This window comes from Erithacus rubecula (assembly GCF_903797595.1).
Source record: "Erithacus rubecula genome assembly, chromosome: Z".
NCBI classification, from domain to species: Eukaryota; Metazoa; Chordata; class Aves; order Passeriformes; family Muscicapidae; genus Erithacus; species Erithacus rubecula.
Window position 1 is genome coordinate 2,376,311 of NC_136661.1, and position 25,194 is coordinate 2,401,504.

Here is a 25,194-nt window from a genome sequence, read left to right on the forward strand (position 1 = left end):
CAGCTGATAATCTGGTTTAAACCATGCTGTTGAAGAAGTATTATTACTACTATAGGTGGCATTCTGCTCTAAGCAGTCTGCCAAGAGCAGTCAATGTGGGTGCTCATTCATCTGGTTTTGGCTAAATACAGCCAATAAATCCTGTCTGCTCCATGTACATTTATCATCTGGGTATGTACACAAATTAAGAGATCTCTTCTTCTCCCAAAAAGATTTGCTCTTGTGCTTCAGTTACATTGTTATTTTCCCACTGGCTTATCAACTGCAGTGTGATTGCAAAAAATTGATCCTTGAAACGATCTGGATTAAAACAAAAATAAACAAATCAATCATCTCTTACATTGAGCTCAAGGTGCACAAGATTCTTCTGCATTTTGCTGTTGAGAAGTGCTCGAGTTACCTACCACACATTTAACAACTAACAATGACAGTAGAGGTGCTAATAGTATCTATGAACAGGTATGAGAGGTCTGTAAAGTTACACCTTTCTTAATATTTTCCTCTTACTGAGTATGCTTTTGATTCACAATGTGAGAGTATTTTATCAATGAAACAAGATGACATTTATTCCAGGAGTAAAGTAAAGCAAATGAAAAAGAAGTCCTTACTTCTTGATTGTGTTGAATAGTCAAATCCAAATTTTCCTTTTTAGCTTGAAGAAGTCTCCATCTCAGACCTAAAACAGCATCCGATTCCGAGTCATTGCACTTCTGTAGTAACTCATATTCCCTATTATATAAGCTGAAAAAGATTGTTGTTTTGAAAAAACATAAGCATTCCTTTTAAGTTTCAATGCTTCTTTATTTCAAGTATCAGATTGTGGATCCGAAGCTGTCTGCATTCAAGTAAAACTATGCCTAATGCTGCTTATTATGCAAACTATGAGATATGCAGAAGCAGGAATTTACATCAGATATGCACTTTGAATTTCCCTAAGTCGATTTAAGCAGGCTTTTATTATTATTTATTATTATTTATCATTATTTATTTTATTATTTTTCATTATTTTTATTATTGATCCAAAACTGCCAGGATGCTTAAAAACATCATTCCAATAACATACATTAAAATGACTAGTAAGTTTCTGTTTGTCTCTTCAGAAAAGCTCATTTTTTAACATGGATTAGTCCCAAAAACATCACTGTCATAAAACAAATGTGTAAATGTGGAATAAAACTCTTTCATATTTTGTTTTCAAAAATATATACATCTAAACCACAGAAAAGTGATTGATCACAAACAAAATATTAACGGAAGGTCTAGTTCACTAAAATACTCTGCTATGTTATTTACACTACTTTTCCAGCCAAAAGAAAATCTACTTGGCAAGTAACAGGATTCTCCTCTGAGCATCAAAATAATCAAAACAAGTTTTTATGTAGAGAGTGAAAAATTAGTATAAAAATACATATTTTATTAACTAGCTTAATCTTACAATCAATTATTATAACTTTAAAGTGAACTCAAAGTATTTCAGGAGCTGAAGCTCAGTGCTCACATTATTTGATAAAAGTCTTTTTCCAAATTATTAAAATTATGTAAGCATGGCTGTAATAATCAGTTGATCCACACAAAAGTGAAAGTTGTCAGGGACACTAAATATTAATTAAACTGTAAATAGAAACAGTAAATAGATTATTTACAGTAAACTGTAAATAGATTGTGTTAAGCAAAATATTGGCATCATTTCATGCAGGACTGAAAATACTAAAATAGCTTACCTTGGTCTACATGAAGTCTTACGTATAAATTACAGAAAGAACGGTTTAATAAATTCCAGTATACTGGGTTTTTCTAAATAAAAAAAATCACTTTACTCCTAGATTTATATACAGGTACCATTAACATTTTTCACAACTAAAACTTTTACCTGATGATATATGTTTTCTCACATAAGCAGACTAACACAAAGGTCAACAACTATAAAGACATTAATAACAACAAATACAAATTTAAGTTTTTTAGCTTCAGCCTATAAATATATTATAATTTTATAAATTCTGTCAAATCTTCATTTAGAAAGAAGATGGACTTCATCTGTGCAATTAGAATAATTGTAGGTCATCAATAACTGTTCTACAGGGTGCCGTGTACTTAATGCATTTTTGTTTTTAATAAATGTAGGAGATAAGGATCATTAAAATCCACATGTATTTCAAATAAACCACTGGCACAATATTAGCTTTCAGTATTTACATACCCAGATGGACCAGCACATCTCAAAGGGCAAACAATCAGTAACCACGTAAGTAAAACCACCTATTATGACTTTAAGCAACTCTTAGCAAATGCAGTAAGAAAATATGGTGTTAAGTCATAAAGGAAATAAGAAGAATCTGAACAGTGAGAGTGATGCCTTTTCACTTGTCCTAAAATCATGAGCTAGACAAAGTTAGGTGATAAAAAGGGGTTACCTTTACAAGGAAAACATTGAAGATGCATGCGTAGCATAACATGCATACAATTTTTATGTTTAGAAAATTAGCACATCTGACAAAAATCTTCAATTAGAGATGTAAGTGGTAAGGTAATTTTCTCCTAGTTCAACCTTCTTCGAATTCCTCGCTTTAGAAGAAACCAAACTTTGCTTATGAAAATATGTCTCGGAGAGCTAGTTTCAAACTTGGCGTCCCCAAAAATCTAACCTTGGACCTCCAGGTTGGAGCCACTGGGAAATTTATTCTCTCTTTCTATCCAACAGAGTAGATAAAATGATAGCTATGAATACTGTGATAGGCTACAGAGATACAAATATATGTGCAAAGAACACAGAAAATATATAAAAAGAAAAAAAAGGCAAAAATAATTGGCATCAAGACCAACAGTATACTGCATAGAAGATTGCTTTTGGGCATCATATAATAGGTTTAGTAGATCTTGATTTTCCTATGGCTGAGGAAAACAGAGATGAAATCAGGTTGTCTTATTCCAAGATGACACAAGAAGTGTCTCAACCAAAGACACCCAAGAACCTGGTGCCACCAAGACTAACAAAGCACAGGTTGAGTGGGAAAACAGGACCCAAATTGAAAGTTAGGGATGACTAAAACAAAGAACAAGGACTAAGAACAAGGCAACCATCTTGGTTTGTGGATAGCAGAGAGGTCATTCTGCTTACTTAAGCCTGATGATATTTAATACTTCTTGCAAGGAGAGTACATGGAATAAAAGCAAGGGAACAACTACGTTTTGTAAAGTAGTTAAAAAGAAACACCTTTAAATCTTTAAGGAAATAATCTTGGTTTTTATGGCAATCAGCTTTAAATAAAGCTCTTCCTTTCAACCCTTCTATGAATTACTAAAAAAAAAAAAGGAAAAAAGAGCACACTGGAGATACCTCCACAATAAAACTTACTTAGAGAAGAATTTAACTGTGTACTTAACTGGACAAGTAGTGGGAAAAAAAACACCACCACAAACAAGTTACATGATACCTCTAGTAATAGCAAATAAGGGATACTTATAGAAAGAAAAACATGCATAAGAGCATGAAGACAAACAGCATAACAGTAAGTACTGGAAGGAAAAAGTTAAAAGTAAGTTTTTATGCACAGCTTCTAAACTTACAATATTATAAGCAAGAACTTAAAAATATGAAGCAGAAAAGCCTACTTTTTAATCTTAGCATAGAATCAACTTAAAAAATGAAGACAAGAAAACTGACAGAATATTATTATGTTACCACTTCACTATTTTGTTTATCTACTTAAACATTTTCAAGTAATACAGGAGTTATCCTTAATTAGCCATTATTTTTATCTTATTTCTGTGGTATTTTCTTTAATCCTCACAACATCATCAGCACATGCAGTAAGAACTTTAGGAAAGCTACTGTAGAAGAGTCGTTCTTTCATATTCATTTACCAGTAAAATTGTTACAAGCATAAAGTTCTCAGAAGCTTAAGTCACAAAATCAGGCAGAATCCCTGGCAAGTTTCAAATCATTTATGACTTGCAGTCTAAGAGGAATTCAGAGAATGCTTTGCACTTCCATTTTCACATTTTAATAGTTCATTGATCGTTGGTTTTGAATAAAAATACATATTTCAGCAACTACAGCTTTTATTTAAGACACCATTTTTGGCAGTACTTTAAGTTTCTTTAAGAAAGCATGTAAGTAGGTGGAACAGCTTTTGAATTCTATTATCACAGAACACTCAAAAATTCACATTACTTCACAAGTCAGCTAAAATACAGTCAGCAAAGAACACCACAGAGAAACAGTTTTACCAGCTCTTCTTCCATATTTTGCTGAAAATTTAATTTTATACCACAGAAACTTTCTTTCATTTACTATGCAGCTGTGCAATTATGCTAAACCTCGGTAGTTGAAGAAGTGGTCCTGGCTTCCTAACCAAAATACCTATTCCCTGAGTTCTACTATTTCTATACAACTGTCAGGTTTTTACAATCAGATTTTAAATAGTGACAAATAGCTCTTGCAGTTAAGATACTGGGAGATATATAATTAATTAAAGTTTACTTTAATTGTGCCAAAGATCAAACACATATCAGGCTAATAAAAAAATAGAGCCATGTGCAAGACTTACAACTCTACCTCCACAGTTATCGCAGAAAACCCTTCTGGAACTACATGACATTGATCCCGAATGGAGACAGAAACCACCTCTGTGGTGTCTCCTATGCCCATGATGTGAGAATTCTTGCACATCAAATGGCTAGTATCACCTGCAAAGATGGAGTGATTTCTACCAAAAATATGATAAAATAAAAAGTCCTTAACATCAAGGTAGCATTAAGAAGCAGGCATTCTTTATTCGGCCAGATGCACAAGGCAGTAGCTCCTCCTGAAGACTTGCATGCTGAGCATAGGTAAGTTTCTGTTTATAAGCTATATTTTACATACATATTCATTGATCATTCCAGAATGATAATCACTTCTCCACCATCATTTAAGTATTTTCCCTCTCCTTTACGCATGTATTCCTCTGTCCTGAGGATCTCTCTGGCAGTCCATAGCAGTCAGGGACACCAAGTTACAGCTGACACATTCAAGCTGGCAGTGCAGCTGGTGAACTTCCAGTTCTACTTCTTACACAATTGGCATTGTGAAGATGAACAGGTTTTAGGAGAACGAGCATTGTATTAGCTCACCAGGTGTAGACAATTTATCATTTGGTAACATGGCGACATTGGTAGACAAAGGAAGGACCACAGATGTCATTTATCTGGGCTTCTGTAAAGCCTTTGACACAGTCCTCCACACCATCATTCTCTCTAAATTGGAGAGCTGGATTTGATGAGTGGACTCATCATTGGTGAATATGACAATAGGTAGACAGTAGCACCCAGAGGACAGTGATACATGGCTCAGAGTCCCAAAGGACATCAGTGACAAGTGGTGTCCCTCAGGACATATCCATACTGGGACCAGTATTATTTAGTTTCTTCATTAATGACACAGACAAAGGGATCGACTCCTCTCTGAACAAGTTTACAGACGACACCAAGCTGAATGATGCTGATGCCACACCTGAAGGATGGGATGCCATCCAGGAGTACCTGTTCACACTCAAGAAGTGAGCCCATGGTAAGGAAGCTTACCAAGACTGAGTACAAGTTGCTGCACCTGGGTTGGGGCAATCCCTGGCACCAGCACAGGTCAGAGGAGCCCGGCCCAGAAGGACTTGGGGGTGCTGGGGAATGAGAGGCTTGACATGACCCAGCCACGGGCACTCACAGCCCAGAAACCCAAACATGTCCTGGGCTGCATCCAAAGCAGCGTGGGCAGCAGCAGAGGGAGGGGATTTTGCCCCTCTGCTCTGCTCTGCTCTGCTCTGTGAGACCCCACCTGATGCTGTGTTGCATCAGCTCTGGGGGCCCAGCACAGGGACCTGTTGGAGCATGTGCCGAGGAGGCCCAAGAAGTTGATTAGAGGGACAGAGCATCTTTCCTGAGGTGAACTGGTGAAAGGCTGAGGGAATTTGATTTGTTCACCTTGGAAAAGATAATAATGCTTCAAGGTGACCTAATTGTGACCTTCCAGTATCTGAAGAGAGCCTACAAGAAGGATGGAGAGAGACTCTTTACAAGAGCATGTAATGACAGGATAAGAGAGAATGGCTTTAAACAGAAGGAGAGTAGGTTTAGATTAGATATTAAAGAAACGCTTTACTGAGAGAGTGGTAAGGCACTGGAACAGGTTGCCCAGAGAAGCTATGGATGCCACATTCCTGACAGCTGGCTCAAGGCCAAGGTGAATGGGGCTCTGTTGGGGGTTGAGTGCTTTTCTACTACTGTGTCAATTGAAAGAATTTTTCCCATTATCATGCCAGTGGAGCTGGCCGGGTTACACCCAGGATCTCTGAGGACTCCAGGCAAAAGGTGTCAATTGCCGTTTGCCGTGGCTCTTGGAGGGGCCTCTGAGGTTTCTTTCGGGGGGGGGGAGGAGGTGGGGGGAGGAGGGGGCAGGAAGGACAGACTCATGTTTCAGGCAAGCGGGCAGGAGGATGCCCGGATCTTCAGCCCACGGGACCGAGCACAGGAGAACCAGACCCTCTGTTATCACCTGCCCTGCATCTGCCCCGTTCCAGCCTCCTGCCTCTGCAGACACAGCTGATCACCCGGACACACACGGTGAGCGAGGAGCCGCCCACTCCAGCCCATTCCCGCCCGAGACTGGCGTAGCCGCTGCCGCCCCTCCCGCCTGCACTCCCGCCTGCCCTCTGCAGCTCCGGGCTGGGACTAAGCACAGAAACAACGTGCTTGCATCTAAAGGGACTGACACTGAGTTATCTATTCTGTTCTGTTAGCAATTCTAACAACTGCTGTTGTTTTTTGCTTGTACGGTTAGATATATTAGTAAAAGAGCTGTTATTCCCACCCCCTTATCTCTGCCTCAGAGTCCTTGATTCAAACAATTCTAACACTTGGGGGGAGTGGAACCAAAGTCTCTATTTCAAAGGGAAACTTCTGCCCTTACTGGCAGACACCTGTCCTTTCAAACCAGGACAGATTTTGGCACCCAACGTGGGGCAGAGGGCACTGAATTGAGAGTTAAGACAGGAATAACAGCTCTCTTAAGTGGCAATATGTTGTCTGGTTTAATCTGGTTTGGGTTCCATGTGGTCACAGCCATCTCCCTCCCATTTGCAAGCCCTTATTTGAATATGGGCCCCCTCACCAAAGCTACTGTAGCTATCATCCGATTAGTTTGGTGGATTGATTATGTCAGGAATTCATGGGTTTTTATTTTTTCTGGGAAGTGGTTGCATGGATCCGGAGCTATCGTACTCTAACTGCGTGTTTCTGGGGTTATTTCAGTAATGGTACTTACTGTGAGGTAACGAGTGCAAGGGAAATTTTCTCCCAACCCATCACCCAGTTTTTTGAGGCTACCCCACCGGTTTTCAAGGATTTCAGATCTGCTTTAATTGCTAGTGTTATTATACAGTGGCTGGTGTTGCTGATAGGCCTGTTCTACTTAGCATTCAGAAACAAAGGAATATTGGCTTGGACAACAACTCTGATACCTGCCCCAGGGACTAGGGATGTTGCCCCAGAACCTGCCTCTGCCCCAGGGACTAGGGATGCTGCCCCAGAGCCTGCCCTGGGACTAGGGATGTTGCCCCAGAACCTGTCTCTGCCCCAGGGACTAGGAATGCTGCCCCAGAGCCTAACCCTATCCCACAGCCCACCGCAGAAATGAGCCACCCAGAGTTGGTGGGGGCTCTACTGAAGGATATAGGCCAAATGTTGAAGGAGCAAAGCCAGATGTTAAAGGAGCATAGCCAGATGATGAAGGAGCATTTTTCTCCAGATGCTGAGAAACCCTCCCCCTGCCCTAAAGAGGGAGAGTCAGATGGTGCTGCAGTGGAACCCGTAGATGTTGTATCTGTCCAGGTTCCAGCTGGATCACAGGAGCAGCCACAGCCAGCAGCAGTTGCTCCTGTGGAAACTAGGAAATCTAAGATTAAAATGAGGCACCTAGATAATGGGGATCAGCAAGGACGGTCCTCACAACCAGCAAGGGAGCCAGAGGTTGAGATTGTCACCAAGTCCGTCTCATACAATAGTCTCCGTAACCTGCGTAAAGACATTGCACGGCTGGGCCATGAGCCTTTTACAACTTGGTTACTCCGGGTCTGGGACCTTACAGGAACAGGTGTACAACTGGATGGAACTGAAGCCAGGAATTTGGGCTCCTTGGCCCAGGATTCAGGTGTGGACCAGATATTCGTAAGGGAGCAAGGCCTCCTTTCCATCTGGGACCGGCTTTTAATGAGTGTGAGAGAGAAGTTTGTCCACAGAGAGAGAATGCAGGAGCACCACTGTAGGATGCGCTGGAAGACCCTTGAGGAAGGGACCCAGCAGCTGAGAGAAACAGCAGTATTAGAGGTACTCTTTGGGAGGGATGGACAACATGACAATGACCCTGACAAGGTCAAGTGCACAGGGCAGATGTTATGGAATTTGGCAACCTTGGGTCCATCTCAATATACCACCTACATAGCAATGATTAATGCTGATAACCATCCAGAGAAAGTGTGTTCTGTTGCTAACAAACTCAGAAATTTTGAGAGCATGATGAATGGCCCAATGCAGGCCAATGTCTCTGCCGTAGCCAGGGACCTCCAACAGGTCCAAGATAGGATGAGGGATATGAGGGAGGAGATGATGGAGGAGATGAGGGAGGTGAGGGAGGAGGTGAGGAAGATCTGCGTAGCATCAGTACAAGTGACAGGCCCCCAGGTCAGAGCTTCACGCCCCCCAGATAGGGAGAGAGGGTACACCTCACGAGCTGACCTGTGGTTTTTCCTGCGAGACCATGAGGAAGACACGGGAAAATGGGATAGGAAACCCACTTCTGTCCTGGCAGCACGGGTGCGTCAGTTCAGGGAGGGAAATGCTAACCGAGGGAGCCGCACTAAAATGAAGGTAGCCTCAACCTCCCACAAGCAAGGTGCAGGGTATTACAGCAAGGAGGATGTTCTGTCAGATCCCCTGGAAGGAACCTTCACTGTGTATGCCCAGGAAAGAAATAATAACTAGGGCTAGAGGGGCCCTGCCTCTAGCGAGGGAGAGGCATGGGATGACAGGATTTATTGGATAGTGTGGGTGCGATGGCCTGGCACGTCAAAGCCACAGAAACATAAAGTGGTAGTTGATACTGGTTCACAATGCACCCTGATACCATCAGAACATGTGGGGAAGGACCTGTTTCCATTGTTGGGGTGACAGGGTGTTGGGGGTTGAGTGTTTTCTGTTACTGTGTCAATTGAAAGAATTTTTGTCCCATTGTCATGCCAATGGAGCTGGCCGGGTTACACCCGGGGTCTCTGATGGGTCCGGACGGAGGGGCCTCTGGGGCTTCCGGGAGAGTACTCGGGTTTCCGGCAAGCTCGGAGGAGCTCTGTGATCACCTGCCCTGCATCTGCCCCATTCCAGCCTCCTGCCTCTGCAGACACAGCTGATCACCCGGACACACACGGTGAGCGAGGAGCCGCCGCTGCAGCCCGTTCCCGCCCGGGACCGGCGTGGCCGCTGCCGCCCCACCCCCCTCCCTCCTGCCTCAGTTCCCGTCTGCCCTTCGGCAGCTCCGGGCTGTGGACTAAGCACAGAAACAGTGTGCTTGCATCTAAAGGGATTGACACCAAGTTATCTATTTCGTTCTGTTAGCAATATTAACTGTTATTGTTTTCTGTTTGTACAGTTAGATATATTAGTAAAAGAGCTGTTATTCCCACCCCCTTATCTCTGCCTCAGAGTCCTTGATTCAAACAATTATAATACTTGGGGGGGGGAGTGGAACCAAAGTCTCTATCCCAAAGGGAAACTTCTGCCCTTACTGGCAGATACCTGTCCTTTCAAACCAGGACACAGGGGGATCACAGGAATTCACTTTGCTGGAAGCTGAGATTAGCCTGACAGGGAAGGGGTGGCAGAAACATCCAATTGTAACTGGCTCAGGGGCACCGTGCATTCTAGGCATAGACTTCCTCAGGAACGGTAACTACAAAGACCCAAAGGGGTTCAGGTCAGCTTTTGGAATAGCTGCTGTAGTGACAGAGAGCATTAAGCAGTTGAACACCTTGCCTAGACTGTCAGAAAACCCCTCTGCAGTAGGATTCCTGAAAGTGACAGAGCAACAGGTGCAATTGCCACCATGACAGTGCACCGCCGGCAGTACCGGACAAATCGAGATGCTGTGATCCCCATCCACAAGATGATCCGTGATCTAGAGAGCCAAGGGGTGGTCAGCAAGAGCCACTCACCCTTCAACAGTCCTATCTGGCCTGTGCAGAAATCTGATGGAGAATGGAGACTGACTGTGGACTATCGGGCATTGAATGAAGTGACTCCACCGCTGAGCGCTGCCGTGCCGGACATGCTGGACCTCCAGTACGAGCTGGAGTCCAAGGCAGCAAGGTGGTATGCCACCATTGACATTGCAAATGCATTCTTCTCCATTCCTTTGGCAGCAGAGTGCAGGCCTCAGTTTGCTTTTACCTGGAGGGGCGTGCAGTACACCTGGAACCAACTGCCTCAGGGGTGGAAACACAGCCCCACCATCTGCCACGGACTGATCCAGGCTGCACTGGAGAAGGGTGAGGCTCCAGAACATTTGCAGTACATCAATGACATCATTGTGTGGGGGAACACAGCAATGGAGGTATTTGAGAAAGGAGAGAAGATCATCCAGATTTTGCTGGGAGCCGGTTTCACCATTAAAAAGAGCAAAGTCAAAGGACCTGCCCGAGAGATCCAGTTCCTGGAAGTGAAGTGGCAGAATGGATGGCGCCAGATCCCCACTGAGGTCATCAATAAGATCACTGCAATGTCTCCACCAACAAGCAAGAAGGAAACACAAGCTTTCCTAGGTGCCATAGGCTTTTGGAGAATGCATATTCCCAAGTACAGTCAGATTGTGAGCCCTCTCTACCAGGTCACTCACAAGAAGAACGATTTCCACTGGGGCCCTGAACAACAGCAAGCCTTTGCCCAGATCAAACAGGAGATCGCCCATGCAGTAGCCCTTGGCCCAGTCAGGACAAGACCAGAGATAAAGAACGTGCTTTACTCTGCAGCTGGGAGCCATGGTCTGTCCTGGAGCCTTTGGCAGAAGGTGCCTGTGAGACCCAAGGCCAACCCCTGGGATTCTGGAGCAGAAGTTACAAAGAGTCTGAAGCCAATTACACTCCCACAGAGAAGGAAATCTTGGCTGCCTATGAGGGAGTTCAAGCTGCCTCAGAGGTGATTGGCACAGAAGCACAGCTTCTCCTGGCACCCTGACTGCCAGTGCTGGGGTGAATGTTCAAAGAAAAGGCTCCCTCTACCCACCACGCTACTGACGCCACATGGAGCAAGTGGATTGCCCATCATGCAGCGCGCCCGTATTGGTAACCCGAATCGCCCTGGGATTTTGGAGATAATTACAAACTGGCTAGAAGGTGAAGATTTTGGTCTCGCTGATGAAGAGGAGCAGAAGGAAATGAAGAAGCCCCACTGTACCACCAGCTGCCAGCAAATAAAACACGCTACGCCCTTTTCACCGATGGTTCCTTCCGCATTGTGGGGATGAACCGGAAGTGGAAAGCTGCCATATGGAGCCCCACACGATAGGTTGCACAAGCTACCGAAGGAGAAGGTGGATCGAGTCAACTTGCTGAACTCAAAGCTGTTCAGCTGGCCTTGGACATTGCTGAGAGAGAGAAATGGCCAAAGCTCTACCTTTACACTGATTCGTGGATGGTAGCCAATGCTCTGTGGGGTTGGCTGGAAAGGTGGAAAAAGGCTGACTGGCAACGTAGAGGAAAACCAATCTGGGCTGCTGATGAGTGGAAAGACGTTGCCACTCAGGTAGAGAAGCTACTCGTGAAAGTTGGTCATGTGGATGCCCATGTTCCCAAGAGTCGGGCTAATGAAGAACACAGGCACAACAAGCAGGTAGACCAGGCTGCACAGATAGAGGTCTCAAAGATAGACTTAGATTGGGAACACAAGGGAGAACTGTTCCTGGCTCGATGGGCCCACAATGCCTCAGGCCATCAGGGCAGAGACACCACCTATAAGTGGGCACTAGACCAAGGGGTGGATCTAACCATGGACAGCATCTCTCAGGTTATCCATGACTGTGACACTTGCTGCCATCAAGCAGGCCAAGCGGGTGAAGCCCCTCAGGTATGGGGGGCGATGGTCCAAATATAAGTATGGAGAGGCCTGGCAGATTGACTATATCACACTGCCTCAAACCCGCCAAGGCAAGCGCTATGTGCTGACCATGGTGGAAGCCACCACTGGATGGTTGGAGACCTACCCTGTGCCCCACATCACTGCTCGGAACACCATCCTGGGCCTGGAAAAGCAAGTCCTCTGGAGGCATGGTACCCCTGAAAGAATTGAGTCAGACAATGGGACTCATTTCAAAAATAGCCTTATAAACACCTGGGCTAAAGAACATGGCATCGAGTGGGTGTACCACATTCCCTACCATGCACCAGCGGCTGGGAAAGTCGAACGGTGCAATGGTCTGCTTAAAACCACCTTAAAGGCACTTGGTGGGGGGACTTTCAAGAACTGGGAGATCAATCTACCAAAGGCCACATGGTTAGCAAATACCTGAGGTTCCACTAACCGAGCAGGCCCTGCCCAATCAGAGCCCTTGGGAGCACCAGATGGAGATAAGGTTCCAGTGGTACACCTGAGAGGCATGTTAGGAAAAACTGTCTGGGTGAACTCTGCTTCCAGCAAAGACAATCCTGTTCGTGGGATGGTTTTCGCTCAAGGACCAGGTTGCACTTGGTGGGTGATGCAAAAGGATGGAGAGACCCGATGCATACCCCAAGGGGACCTTGTTCTAGGGTGAACTATCTATGATACTGTGCCTGTAACTACATGTATGTATATAATTTAAAGGTTTCAATATGATGTAGCATGTTGGCATGGAAAAAATTTGGGGTGGATAATGTTGGGTGTTGAGTGTTTTTCTATTACTGTGTCAATTGAAAGAATTGTTCCCATTACCATGCCAATGGAGCTGGCCGGGTTACACCCAGGGTCTTTGATGGGTCCGGACAAAAGGTGTCAATTGCAGTGGCTCTCAGAGGGGCTTCTCAGGCTTCTGGAGGGGACTCGTGTTTTGGGCAAGGGGGGAGGAGGACGCCCGGGATCTTCAGCCCATGGGGCTGAGCACAGGAGAACCAGACCCTCTGTTATCACCTGCCCTGCATCTGCCCCATTCCAGCCTCCTGCCTCTGCGGACAAAGCTGATCACCCAGACACACATGGTGAGCGAGGAGCCGCCGCTCCAGCCCATTCCCGCCCAAGACCGGCGTGGCCACTGCCGCCCCCTCCTGCCTCCGTTCCCGCCTGCCCTTCGGCAGCTCCAGGCTGGGACTAAGCACAGAAACAGCGTGCTTGCATCTAAAGGGACTGACACCGAGTTATCTGTTCTGTTCTGTTAGCAATTTTAACAACTGCTGTTGTTTTCTGCTTGTACGGTTAGATATATTAGTAAAAGAGCTGTTATTCCCACCCCCTTATCTCTGCCTCAGAGCCCTTGATTCAAACAATTCTAATACTTGGGGGGAGTGGAACCAAAGTTTCTATTTCAAAGGGAAACTTCTGCCCTTACTGGCAGAAACCTGTCCTTTCAAACCAGGACAGGCTCTGACCACACATCTAGTGAAAGCTATCCCTGTCCAGTGCAGAGGGTTCTGGAATTCAATGGTTCTTTGAGGTCTGTTCCAGCCCTGGCCATTCCATAATTCTAAGATCTGTATTGACATGGCATAGCTTGCATATATCACACCGTATCTGGTTCTTTTTCAGTTTGAATTACATAATTTCAGGGATCTAGAAAATAAACTACAAAACCAGGAACTATATTACTAGCTTAAAAATACAGAAATAAAGCTCACCTTCTAGCTTCTGTGACAGAGTAGTTTACTGGAGAGGATGAATTCATGATGGCCAATAGGCAGCTTTTTAAGCTGCATAAATTATTAACTCTGGAGAATGAACTGTAGACTATATATACGTTTACTTGAACAGCTTCCAAGATGATTCTTCCATATGATAAAAATATTAAAATCTGTAACAGAAATGCTTTAGTTTATTTGGCAACATAATGAAATAATCATTGAATACTCACAAGCAGTTACTAACAGTGTTACTACTATACATTAACCAACTGTAACTTCAGTTTTAGACAACTATGAGAATTGTACTTCTAGTTCTCTAAGCTTAAATATTATAGATTAATATATACATATATAGTAACATATCCCACGCCAAGGTTTTCAGAATATCAGTAAAAAATATTTTGTTTACATACATTGATCCTCCATCTTATAATAATATTACAAACTCCATTTCTCTTCAAAATTATTATATCGAAGATAAATGCATATACCATGATTTTATGTACTAGATTTGCTGTCTGATAACAGCCTTTACTACAGCAAGTTTTCCAAGTGTTTTACAAACCTGGAATTTTCTATTTGAAGATATTTTTATTGTATTTGATAAATCAGCAATAGTGAGGACTATACAGTAGGAATAGTAAATTTAACTGTAAGTCCACTCATTTCTAGGAAAAAATCACTAATTTAGTATTACAATAAAAAGAAATCAATATAGACAACACATTTATAATGCAGACCTTAAAAAAAATTGTTTACATCAAGCTGCACTGCAAATTTACTAATGACCTCTTTTCATTAGTTAAAGCAAGGTAACATGAAGCACAAGCTGTATTCAACAGTTAAAATTAATGAGCCATAAAGGTTTGTTTTTCAAAATTACAGCAGATGGACATCCATATTAAAGTCCAAAACAGGAAACTCGCCTGGACTCCATTTTTACCACCCCTGGTTGCAGGCACATGTTCACAGAATCATAGAATAATCTGAGTTGGAAGGCATCCATTGGAATCATCACCTCTCACTCCTGGCTCTGCATAGGACATCCCAAGAGTCACACCATGCCCGAGAGCATTGTGCAAGTGCTTCTGGAACTCTTGAGGCTGGTGCTGTGTTCCAGTGCCCAATCACCCTTTGGGTGAAGAAACTTTTCTGACTATCCAACCTAAACCTCCCCTGACTCAGCTTCATGCCATTCCCTCACGTCATGTCACTGGTCACCAGAGATAAAGCATCAGTGTCTGCCCCTTCACTTCCTCATGTGAGGAAGTTGTAACTGCAAGAGGTCTCCCCTCAGCCTCCTGCAGGCTGAACAGACCAAGAGATCTCATAAGCCATTCCTCATAAGGCTTTCACCAGCCTTATGGCCCTCCTTTCAATGGTCTCTAATATTTTAAAATTTTTTTGTATTATGGTGTCCAATGGGAGCAATTGGTGTAATATAGTAATATAAACTGATTTTATTAATTCCAGTCACTCCACTAGGAGAAGAAAAGAATAATTTCTGCTTCAATCTATAATTTGAACAGAAAATTCAGCAAAAATAAATGTATTTCTAAAAACTCTGAGTTTTTTGTTTGAGGTTTTTTGTTTGCTTGTTTTGTTTTTACAGAAAAGCAGTATATTCATATGGAATAGCTAGGTTTAACCTTCATGGCTTTTATCATCTACCCATCAGAATCCACCTTGATGCATGTGTTCATAAGACTCTAAACACAATTATTGACACACAATAGTGACTAGTACTCCGAGAGAAAACAACACAGCTTTCTTTCCACCTCAAATGAGTAAATAGTTGAAAATCACATTTTCAAAGTACAGACTGCAGTATAATTTCTATGCACATGTTAAGTTCCATTAAATTATTGGTGATTGCACACTGAAAACTTTATGTGAGAGAAGAAAATCTTGACAAAGTACTTGTAGTAACTGTACTCAACGAAGATTAATCACTTCTATAAAAAAGAAAATGAGGTATCCTGGTACAGGAAACTATACCTCTACCAATTGTGCCAAATTTTCACATTAAGACATAGTTCAGAACACTAAGAAACTAGTTGTGCATATCACCCTTTTCTTATTATTTATTGCAAAAAAAATATATTTGGTTTTATACCAAAATTCTAACAGTAGAAAAAGACAAAAAAAAAAAGGTGCAACTAAATAGATACAGCAGGGGAAAAAAAAAACTGTCTCAAAACAGAAGCAAAATATCCTCTGACACATCCACACCAAACTGAACCTTTAGAAACTTCTGAAATTACTTTTAAGTCTTTTAATCATTTTGAAGGGGGAGGGAAACAGGGAATATCTAGTGACTGTTTTCTGGGCATGCTGATGATTTTTAATATACAACATTTTTCTACTAAGATGCACATCCATAGTTTACTAGCACACAAATGGATACATTCCAAAAACATGCTATTTCAGTTAGGAAAAAAAAATCAAGGGGGAAGGAGTGGCTTGTAAGAGCCACACAAACAAACAAAGTAGTTAAGAAGGTTTTACTTGAGGAGGTAATACATTCGATGGATGTTAACCTACAAAACTTGTGTCCTATTTTCTTCAAAAACTTCTAAATATGCGTAACTAACTTCATGAATGCCATTGATTTAGACTGGATGTGAGGAAGAAATTTTTTATTGTGAGGGTGGTGAGGCACTGGCACAGGTTGTCCAGAGAAGCTGGGGGTGCCACATCCCTGGAAGCGCTCAAGGCCAGGCCGGACGGGCTCTGACCAACCTTGTTCAGCGGGAGGCGTCCCTGCCACGGCAGGAGTGGAACCGGAGGATCCCTAAGGTCTCCTGCTGAAAATCTAACCAAGATGTACTAATTTAAAGCACACAAAGCCGGGCGGAACTATCTCATGTGTTCTGCAAACTATGAAAGCTCAGCATTTTCGGATGAACGAGCCACTAGCTTTCCACTAACGCAGGCTGAAAAATTTTAAGCTAAAAACCAAAGTAGCAGCATCCCTTCGCTGCGCTCGTCCCGGAGCGGCGCCGGCTCCGGCGCTTTACCTGGCAGGAAGGGCTGAGGGAACAAGGTCAGAACAGAGCTCCAGCAGCAGCATTCCGAGACCGCTCCTGGCGGCCGCCGGGAAGCGCGGGGAAGCGCGGCGCCGTTTCCAAGCGCCGCCAGCAGGGACGCGGCCGCCGCGGGGCGCCCTCCCAACGGCAACTTCCGGCCGCGGCGGAACGTCAGCAGCGGACGGGCCGGCGGCGCGCGCAGTCCTGCGCACACGGCGCGCGCCCGCCGCTGCCAGCCCCGCGCGCGACCTAGGCACCCGCAGTTCCAAAAATACAAAATGACCGACTGACGTGAGAGCCTGACTGAGATGTGCGTGTCCTTAGATTCGGGGCTGCACATTCTTCACTCAAGGGAAACAAACAGGTAAATTATTTTGAGAGACCGTGGGACAAAAATGACAGCAGGGTGGATGAGGGAGACTGGTGATAAGATTACCCATTCTGGTCGCCTCACTGCGCAAAGCGAAAGGTTCTTTAAAAACGTCTCAATTGAGCGATTTCAAGACCGAGATATAAACATACGTGATGCCAAACAACAGCAGCGTAAGAGAGTGAGTGAATAAAATCCACCCTACCATATCCTAAAAAAGTGGACAATAGCAATAGCTATGTCAGTGGTACGTCCTTCAAGGTACAAATTCAAGTTGTGATGTAAAGAAAAAAAGCTCCGTAATGTTTTCACCCTTTTTTCAGACATACTGTGACTTGCAGGTGGTTCTGTGTGGGGCCATCACATAGGGCTAAAGCCATAAAGAGCTGACAAGCAAGCTAATCTTTGATGTAGAACTAGAATTAGGTACAACAGGATAGGCAGGCCATAAGAAAGAAGGTAAAGGGTTTCTATTTGATTTTGAGATGTTCACTTTGAGGAAAGGTATTCGAGGAGAGGCTGGCAGTGGCTGATATACTCGTATCAGCTGACAGAAACAGGAGAGGAGGACATAGAGGCTTGAAATGCTAGGTGAGGGGGAAGCTTAGTGTGGATTGGTGAACAAGCCAGGAGATGACGAGAGCAGTAACATAGTCTTAGTTACTAGTAATCCTAGTTAGAAAACCCAACCAATCAACCAAACCGAAGAAAACATCCACCAAACCCAGTAGTTAATGGGGACTAAGTAGCACGTAAGTACTGCTATAGACTTAAGAAAATTAAACAACCGTGGGTTGTTGTACGCTGCGGGGAAGTCAAGACATCAAGTAAGTCGCTAGGGAGTACCCGCGCATCACGGGCAGCTTTGAGGCAGGCAGCAAAAACGGATGAGAAGCCCGGCAAGGGGTGTGAGACACACAAAGGGCCCCGAGGGACCAGTCGCACTCGCCCGGGCTGCGAAGGAGGATGGCGCTCATTAACCGCAGCAGGCTGCCAGCGGCGGAGCAGGGACCACCGGCCGGGTGCGCGCTGGCCCCGGCTCGGCACTGCTGCGGCCGGGGGCGGTCCCACAGGCAGCCGCTGCTGCGTCTGCAGCCCCTCCTCCTCTTCCTCCTCGTCCACCTCCGCTCCCTCCAGCAGCGCCGCGGCCGCTCCGCCCACACCGGAGGCGGAACGAACCACTTTTCCAACTGCGGGGAGAGGGAGTGAACAAGGCTTTTGCCCTCCCTTTCTCCAACCCAGGCTTTGGCCCAGTGGGCTCTTTCCTCTCGTGACTGCTCCGCATTCACCAGGAGTGGAGGCGGGAGCCGAGCTGTCCTTCTTACAGCAGGACGCTCGCCGAGTCCTCGCCGGTGCTCCCCAGCCGCCCCGGTGCGGCGCGCCGGGTGGTATCGGCCCACTGGCGGGAGGAGGCGGCACGGCCGTGTTTCCCGCGGCGGGCGGTGGGCTGGGCGCCAACGCGGTCGGGGTTAGTAGCGAGGAGCTGCACCGCCGCGCGGGCTGGGGGGGGAGAGAGATAGACAGAGAGAGAGAGAGAGAGAAAGGGGGTTGAGGGACAAGACGGTGAGAGAGAGAGAAAAAGGGATGGAGGGAGGGATGGAGGAGAGGATAGGAAGGCGGAATTTCTTTTCCGCGCGCCCCCTCCCTGCCCCCTCCTGCTCCCCAGCGGCGCTCTCGCGCCATCGTGCCCGCGTGCGTGAGGGGCCGAGTGGCCGGTCGGGGTCGGGGGAGGTCGGGACAAGGTGGCGGGTGGCTCCTCTGGCCGGGGGCGGCCTGACCGTGCCCGCGGGCGGAGGCTGAGGCTGCGGAGTGCCCAGGTGGTCTCTTTGCAGGGGTGAAGGGCGGGCATGGCGCAGCGCACCCTGGCCAGGGGCCGCCCGCCCTTGCTGACGTGCCTTCTTGTGTTGCCCTTCTCTTCGCTCCCCCGCCCCGGTGTGTTTATCCCGGCAGCGAGTGGCACCTCGTGTGGCTGGTAGCGCCTCGGCGGTTGCTGGAGGCGCAGAGCCTTTCCTCTATTCAGTCCGGCTCGGCTGGCGGCAACAGGACAACGTCGGTGAGAAAACATGAGCCGAGACTTCAAACCCGGAGACTTGATCTTCGCCAAGATGAAAGGATACCCCCATTGGCCGGCCAGGGTAAGGCTCCTCTCTCCTCCCCCTGCCTCGTTTTCTGTGGGGTGCGCTCGCACACCTGAGCAGCGCCCTCAGTTTCGCCTCCTGTGAGGGAGGACGCGGCTGCGTTCCCGCGGGTAGAAGCAGCTTTGCAGTCATATTGCAGATCCGTAACAAGTAGCCCTCTCAAGTAGTCATTAGTTGCCCTAATTTGTGTAACGCGGCTTTACGGAATGAAGACTTCTCTATGGTGGCGTGACACTAGAGCTTGTGCAGGCCCCTGGAGCTGTACAGAAATTATGTCCCCAAATCACTGCTCTTGGCAAAAAAAACCCAGGAATTTACGGCAATATTACTCCTAAGTGGGTTTGTCTGCTGTGCTTTCTCTTAAATAGGTTAAGCGTATGTGGTAAGTTATCCAGTCCTTTTTGGTGTTCTCTGTACTCCCTTGGAAAAGGCATGCTGAGTTCTGGGACTGCTGTAAGTCATTTGTTGGATGTGGGAGTGGAGGTAATAAGGTATCTAGCTAAGATGCCGACTTAAGATTTTTTTTTTTAATTTATTATCCTTTTGATAGTACTTCACATTTGGGCTTCCACAGGTTACCAGGTCAGCACAAGGGAAGGAAAGCTTGCTGTTGATTTTCCTTAAAGATGGGCAGTATGTGGATGAAATGGAATTGTGCCTTTTACCTGTAACACATTGTCATTTTTCCTTTTAAAGGAAATGGTCATGTGAAAAGTATCTCTGTTAATTGAAAGTAATGTAATTTTCTGTTGTTGGTAATACTGGTTTTGATTCTGCTGTAATTTTTTTTTTTTTTTTTTTTTTGCATACTGTTAAAAAGAGCTCTTGCTTTACTTCTCTGTAGCTTTTTTAATTTCCATTTCAATGCTTAATTTTTACGTATTTCCTCCTAAACCGTTCTTGACAGTTACTTGATTTGAATTCTAATGGTCTGTGTTTTTCTTAGGTGGATGAAGTTCCTGATGGAGCAGTAAAACCTCCTATGAATAAAATGCCTATTTTCTTTTTTGGTACCCATGAGACGTAAGTGCTTTATATTTCAGGATATTATTTTTTTCATTTAAAAATGTTGTGACAAAAAATTATCTTCTCTGAATGTAGTCTATTTCAAGCTTTTGTATTTATCAGCACATCTTCCTAAATTGATCTCTTTTGTCAAGATATTTTTCTCTGACATTTACTTAAGCTGTTCAAGTGAATGGTAGACCATAACTATAAAATGTACACTTTGCTCATCAGAAGAAAAAAAAACTGGTACCTACAGTTGTGTGGCTCATTGGTTTTTCTTTTTTTTTCTGTAATGAGTTTAATCATAGTCCTGTATATCCTCAAAATTCTCAATACAATATTCTCAAAGAAAGTAAAATAGGCAGAATTTGAGAAATGACGGGTATCATGTACTGGAGTTGTTTTTATTTTTTTGAGGTTTTTTGTTGAGGTTTTTGGTTGTGGGTGGTATTACGTTTATCAGATCTGGAGAGAGATGAGGAGGTGCAATTAGCAACTTGCAAAGTGCAGGTCTTTGAGCAGTACTTTAAGGTGATACAGTATTTGCTTTGGGAGACTGTATGTCTTCCATTGCTGGATTTAATAGAAAATATTCTGGGATTTATGGAGTTCGGTGTTTTTGAAACTTACTCTTATTGAGTTACTTTTTAGCATGACTGGTTGGGATACTGCAAATTTAAAGCATTATGAGATTCAGTGCTTCATTTGTTGTTTTGAGTTGCTAAAAGAAACCCAAGCAATCTATATTGACCCAATCAATCTATATTGGTGTGCCTTTAATTCTAATTAAATGTTCTTCTTAATAAAATGCTGGATTGAAGTTGTGTGCAGAAGTTGTACATCTCTCACATTTTGTTAAAGGATCATGCTTTTTTTCATCTTATTAAATTTATTGAAATTGCTTTAATCTGGTACTTCGTCTTTAGAAAGTAGGTATCTTGCTAAGACAAGACACGTTCTGTTGAGTTAAAGAGTAAGCATCCCCTAATGTTGGCATTACTAGCAATTACTTTTCTGAAAAAGTTATTTCTGTAATGAAAAAGATACCTATATAGGCCCATGTATTTTTTTTAGTTAATCTCATCTTTCAATAAATCTCTTAATAACTAAATTTTTTTTTAGTTTGGTTGAAGTTTTTGTGTGTGTGTGTGTGTAATTTTGTGGGTAAAGAACAGTTCCTGGAATTTGATTCAAGGTTGCAAGGTTTGTCTTGTCCATTGCTTTAATTACACTTTTAAATGTGCTAGATTACCTTTTTTTTTTCCTTCAGTTTTTCACACAACTAAACTTTCTCTTTGACAACTGCTTTGGTTCTGCTGTTGGTGAATTGTGTGTCATTCTAGATTGCAGTGGGGTTTTGTGTTTTAAATTTGGGAATGCAGGTTGAATGTAAGGGAGACAGAAATAACTACTCATCTAAAGCTTTAAAATCACCTGTTTAAGTTTTGAGAAGTTTTATGTCCTACTTCAGATTTAGCTTGGGGCTCTTAAGAGATACTGGGGTTTGAAAGGTTTGATGATTGGGGGCTTTTTTCTAGTTTGCATGAGTAATTTGGAATGTTTGTTCCTCACTCTGGTGTAGTTACAACGTAAAGTTTTGCTGCAATCTGGATTTTGTTAGGCTCTAGATTCCAGGTTACTACATTTCAAAAATCCATAGAATACCAGAGAAAATTCTTGCCTCTGTTTCTCATTGCAGTGTACAGGGTGTTCCATGACCTAGCTGTCTCCTGATGTTGGTCAAGCATATTGCTTATCTTAAGATCTGCAGAATGATAATAGGTGAAACTTTTATAATTCTGGGCCTCACTTACTCCTTAGGGCAGATACCTGTAAATTACAATAGGACGGAACTGGTTAGATGGCAGAGAATACTGATGTTTCATGGCATGTAATTTTGTTTTGTTTTTTAGCTGTAAATAGTGACTTCAGTTATCTGTCAGGAACTATGTTGAGTTAACAAGTTCTTGTACTTTTTTTATGGGAATTAAAGTAAATTTGGTAAACTTGTTCTGTGCTATTCTTCGCACTGATAAGACTTACACATTGTATAAAGTTAAATACTCTACCTTCAGCATTTTAGTAGGCTGTGTATGTACAGTCTATCTTACTGTAAATAGTGGCAACTCTGAAATAATGAGTTTTTGTCGTGCTAAAAAGTCCTGTATAAAGGATGACAGGATTTCAGGCTGAATGGATTGTTACAGCAAGAAAAGGAACCATGGGGAAAAAGGAAAGCATGACTGGCTTGGGAATAACTGTTACTTGACTTAGAAATAACGTTACTTGAGTTTGTGAAATTACTGTAAGTATTAACCCGTACTTCACAGTTTTTTTGTTTTATCTTAAGTTTCATAAAAAAACCCCAACTGAATGTGTCACTCCTAGGTAGAGTAATAAAATGGATACTATTTTAGTAAACACTTTATTTGGATATATATCCAAATTGTGTAGACTGTTGTGGCAGCACAAATTTTGTTTAGTCACAGACAAACTGGTCACACTGAACTCTAGTTTCTGGACCTTCTTTATTAGGGTAATCTCTTTTCATTCAGTTTTTCTTGTTCCTTTTCCTTTATTGGTACAGAAGAATTAAACTGCAGCAGCCTAGTAAGCCTCATAACCTTTTCACAGTAGCTGTTCTCAGGTGTTTTTCAATGCCTGACAATATGGGCAAAGGCTGAGAGTCTGCAAAAACGCTTCCTTTTGGAGAACAGGGAAAAAGACCGGCAGTTTTTTTTCCTATTTTTGTCTCTCCCAGTTGCTCTGTGTCCCTCCCCATCTTTTTGGTCTGGGTGAAAAGCCTTTGTAGGTGCATGTTTCCCGTGCTGGCTGAATCCTCTGTAATTGTCTCTTGCCACGAGGTGGGTGATTTGCAGTCTAAGCTGACAATGACTTACTTAATACTTTGTGCACATTGATGAGTGTTTACTGATGGAGTAGAAAATGCTTAAGCTTTTAATGAGATTCAATGCTTTTTCTTTTCTCTACTCATGGGATGCAAGTCTAAAGTAGCTGCTTTTTTTTAAGAATAATGAAGAAAATAGTGGGGTGGAGCTTAGAAATTAAGCTCAGTATGAGAGCTGGTACTTTAGAAAGCCAATATCTTCAACTTTTCCAATAGTTGAGTATAACACAATTTCAATAACACAGGGTCTAGGCATAGATTGAAACAGAAGATGTACTACCAAAGTGCACATTTTTCTCTTAGCAGCAGTTAGATTGGTACAGTGAAATCCTGCCTTCAAAAGGCCGTTAAGACTGAGCAGGAATGAAGTAGTCTTTGATGCTCTTCAGCATAAACCATTCTTAGTAACGTGGTACCTCATTTCCCCAAGTCTAAACTTGGAGGGGCTAGTAGTGAATACTGTGACTTCGTCATATGAGAAAAGCTAACAGGTAAAAGCTTTAGTTCAACAGCTTACAATAGGGATAGGAGTGGTTTTTGTTTATCTGGAAGAGATACACAGGCAGCATCAAGACTGTTCCAAGAGTGTCTTAAAAAGAAAATAGTAGTCATGTTTACTTCATCAAGAAAATGAATTGGGGTGAAGCTTAAAATAAGAAAGTCTTTATTGTTTCAATTTCATAAATCAAGTTGTGAGGTCCCTTTATCAGACTCTGAAAAACTACTGAATTAATGCTTAATTAATTACATTCTTACATAGCATTCTTAAAAGTAAATGGGCAGTCAGTATATTCAAGTGGTGCTTTTTCACATCCATCACAGTAAAAATATTCAAGGATGCTTTATTCTTAACATTTAAGCATGGTTTTCTTCTATTATTTAAAAGCTACTCAGTTTTTAATTGATCCAGTTCAGAGTAGCTGGTTGACTTGTTACTGAAATCTTAAGATGCAGTGTTGAGCATTTCTTGCCCGGATATGCAGTGCTCTGAAAAAGAGGGAGGTCTCTGTGTGGTGGTAGTAAACCTTGGGATGTTGCAGGCCAAAGTTTAAAAAACTTAAGGACTAGTAGTTGTTACAGTACTGATGAATTTGACATTTATTAACACTTGGTGCTTACTTATTGGAAAAGACTAATCAATTAAACTGTGAATTTTGTTCTTTCTTTCTTTCTTTCCTTAAGGGCATTTTTGGGGCCAAAGGACATATTCCCTTATTCAGAAAATAAAGATAAATATGGCAAGCCAAATAAAAGAAAGGGTTTCAATGAAGGGTTGTGGGAAATTGACAATAATCCCAAAGTGAAATTCTCTCATCAGCAGGTAAGCTATGCAGACTCTACAAATCTTTTTTGCTTTGTGGGGAGGAGGAAAAATAAAGTAAGTGTTTTCCTGACACAGGGCAGTGACTTATTGCTGCCGTTCAACTGCAGGTTAGACAAAATTTTATTAAGATTTCAAATATTGTTTATTTTTGGTAAGTCTAGTATGGATAGCATAAGAAGAGATGGAGGTTGTTGAACTGGAGATACATGCATACTAACAACTATATATTTTCCTGAAATACCTTTGTAACTGTGCAACTGTGCTTGAAAAGTGGTGGGTTTTTTGGAGTCTTAGTCACTGTGCCTATGTATTCTAAAACTGAATACCTATGTTCACAAGTGTCCTTGTTAAATTTCAGCATAGGGTCTCCTAGTGTGCAGTATTTTCATTCTAGCAGTTGGAAGCAATGTGATGTTTGCCTTTCAGCCCCTGTCACATGACTTGATTCAGGTTTTGTCCATCAGTAGCTCCTCATTTCTTGCTCTTTTTGTACAACTTCTAAGCTTAAGCCTGAGCTATGCAATGCTACCCTTA

At 43.3% G+C, this 25,194-nt stretch overlaps 2 protein-coding genes across 8 annotated transcripts in view; one reads left to right on the forward strand and one right to left on the reverse strand.

Annotated features, from left to right (window-relative positions):
- Positions 1 to 17,064, reverse strand: part of CCDC171 (coiled-coil domain containing 171) — a 165,358-nt gene extending 148,294 nt beyond the window's left edge. For 4 of the 5 annotated variants that reach the window (XM_079330440.1, XM_079330441.1, XM_079330443.1 and 1 more), the window contains exons 1-2: positions 16,904 to 17,064; positions 609 to 741 (exon numbers count right to left, since the gene is read on the reverse strand). In XM_079330440.1, the coding sequence (XP_079186566.1) occupies positions 609 to 741; positions 16,904 to 16,956 (186 nt within the window). In that variant the 5' untranslated portion in view covers positions 16,957 to 17,064. Of the gene's footprint in view, positions 1 to 608; positions 742 to 13,880; positions 14,054 to 16,903 lie in introns of all 5 variants that reach the window. The other variant, XM_079330442.1, reaches the window with a different exon arrangement.
- A 50-nt stretch (positions 17,065 to 17,114) lies between these two features.
- The window catches only part of PSIP1 (PC4 and SRSF1 interacting protein 1), a 33,327-nt gene continuing 25,247 nt past the window's right edge, over positions 17,115 to 25,194 (forward strand). The window contains exons 1-4 of one of the 3 annotated variants that reach the window (XM_079330445.1): positions 17,115 to 17,276; positions 19,233 to 19,417; positions 20,367 to 20,443; positions 24,519 to 24,657. In XM_079330445.1, coding sequence (XP_079186571.1) covers positions 19,346 to 19,417; positions 20,367 to 20,443; positions 24,519 to 24,657 — 288 coding nt within the window. In that variant the 5' untranslated portion in view covers positions 17,115 to 17,276; positions 19,233 to 19,345. Of the gene's footprint in view, positions 17,277 to 18,483; positions 18,778 to 19,232; positions 19,418 to 20,366; positions 20,444 to 24,518; positions 24,658 to 25,194 lie in introns of those variants that run through there. The other 2 variants (XM_079330446.1, XM_079330447.1) reach the window with 2 other exon arrangements.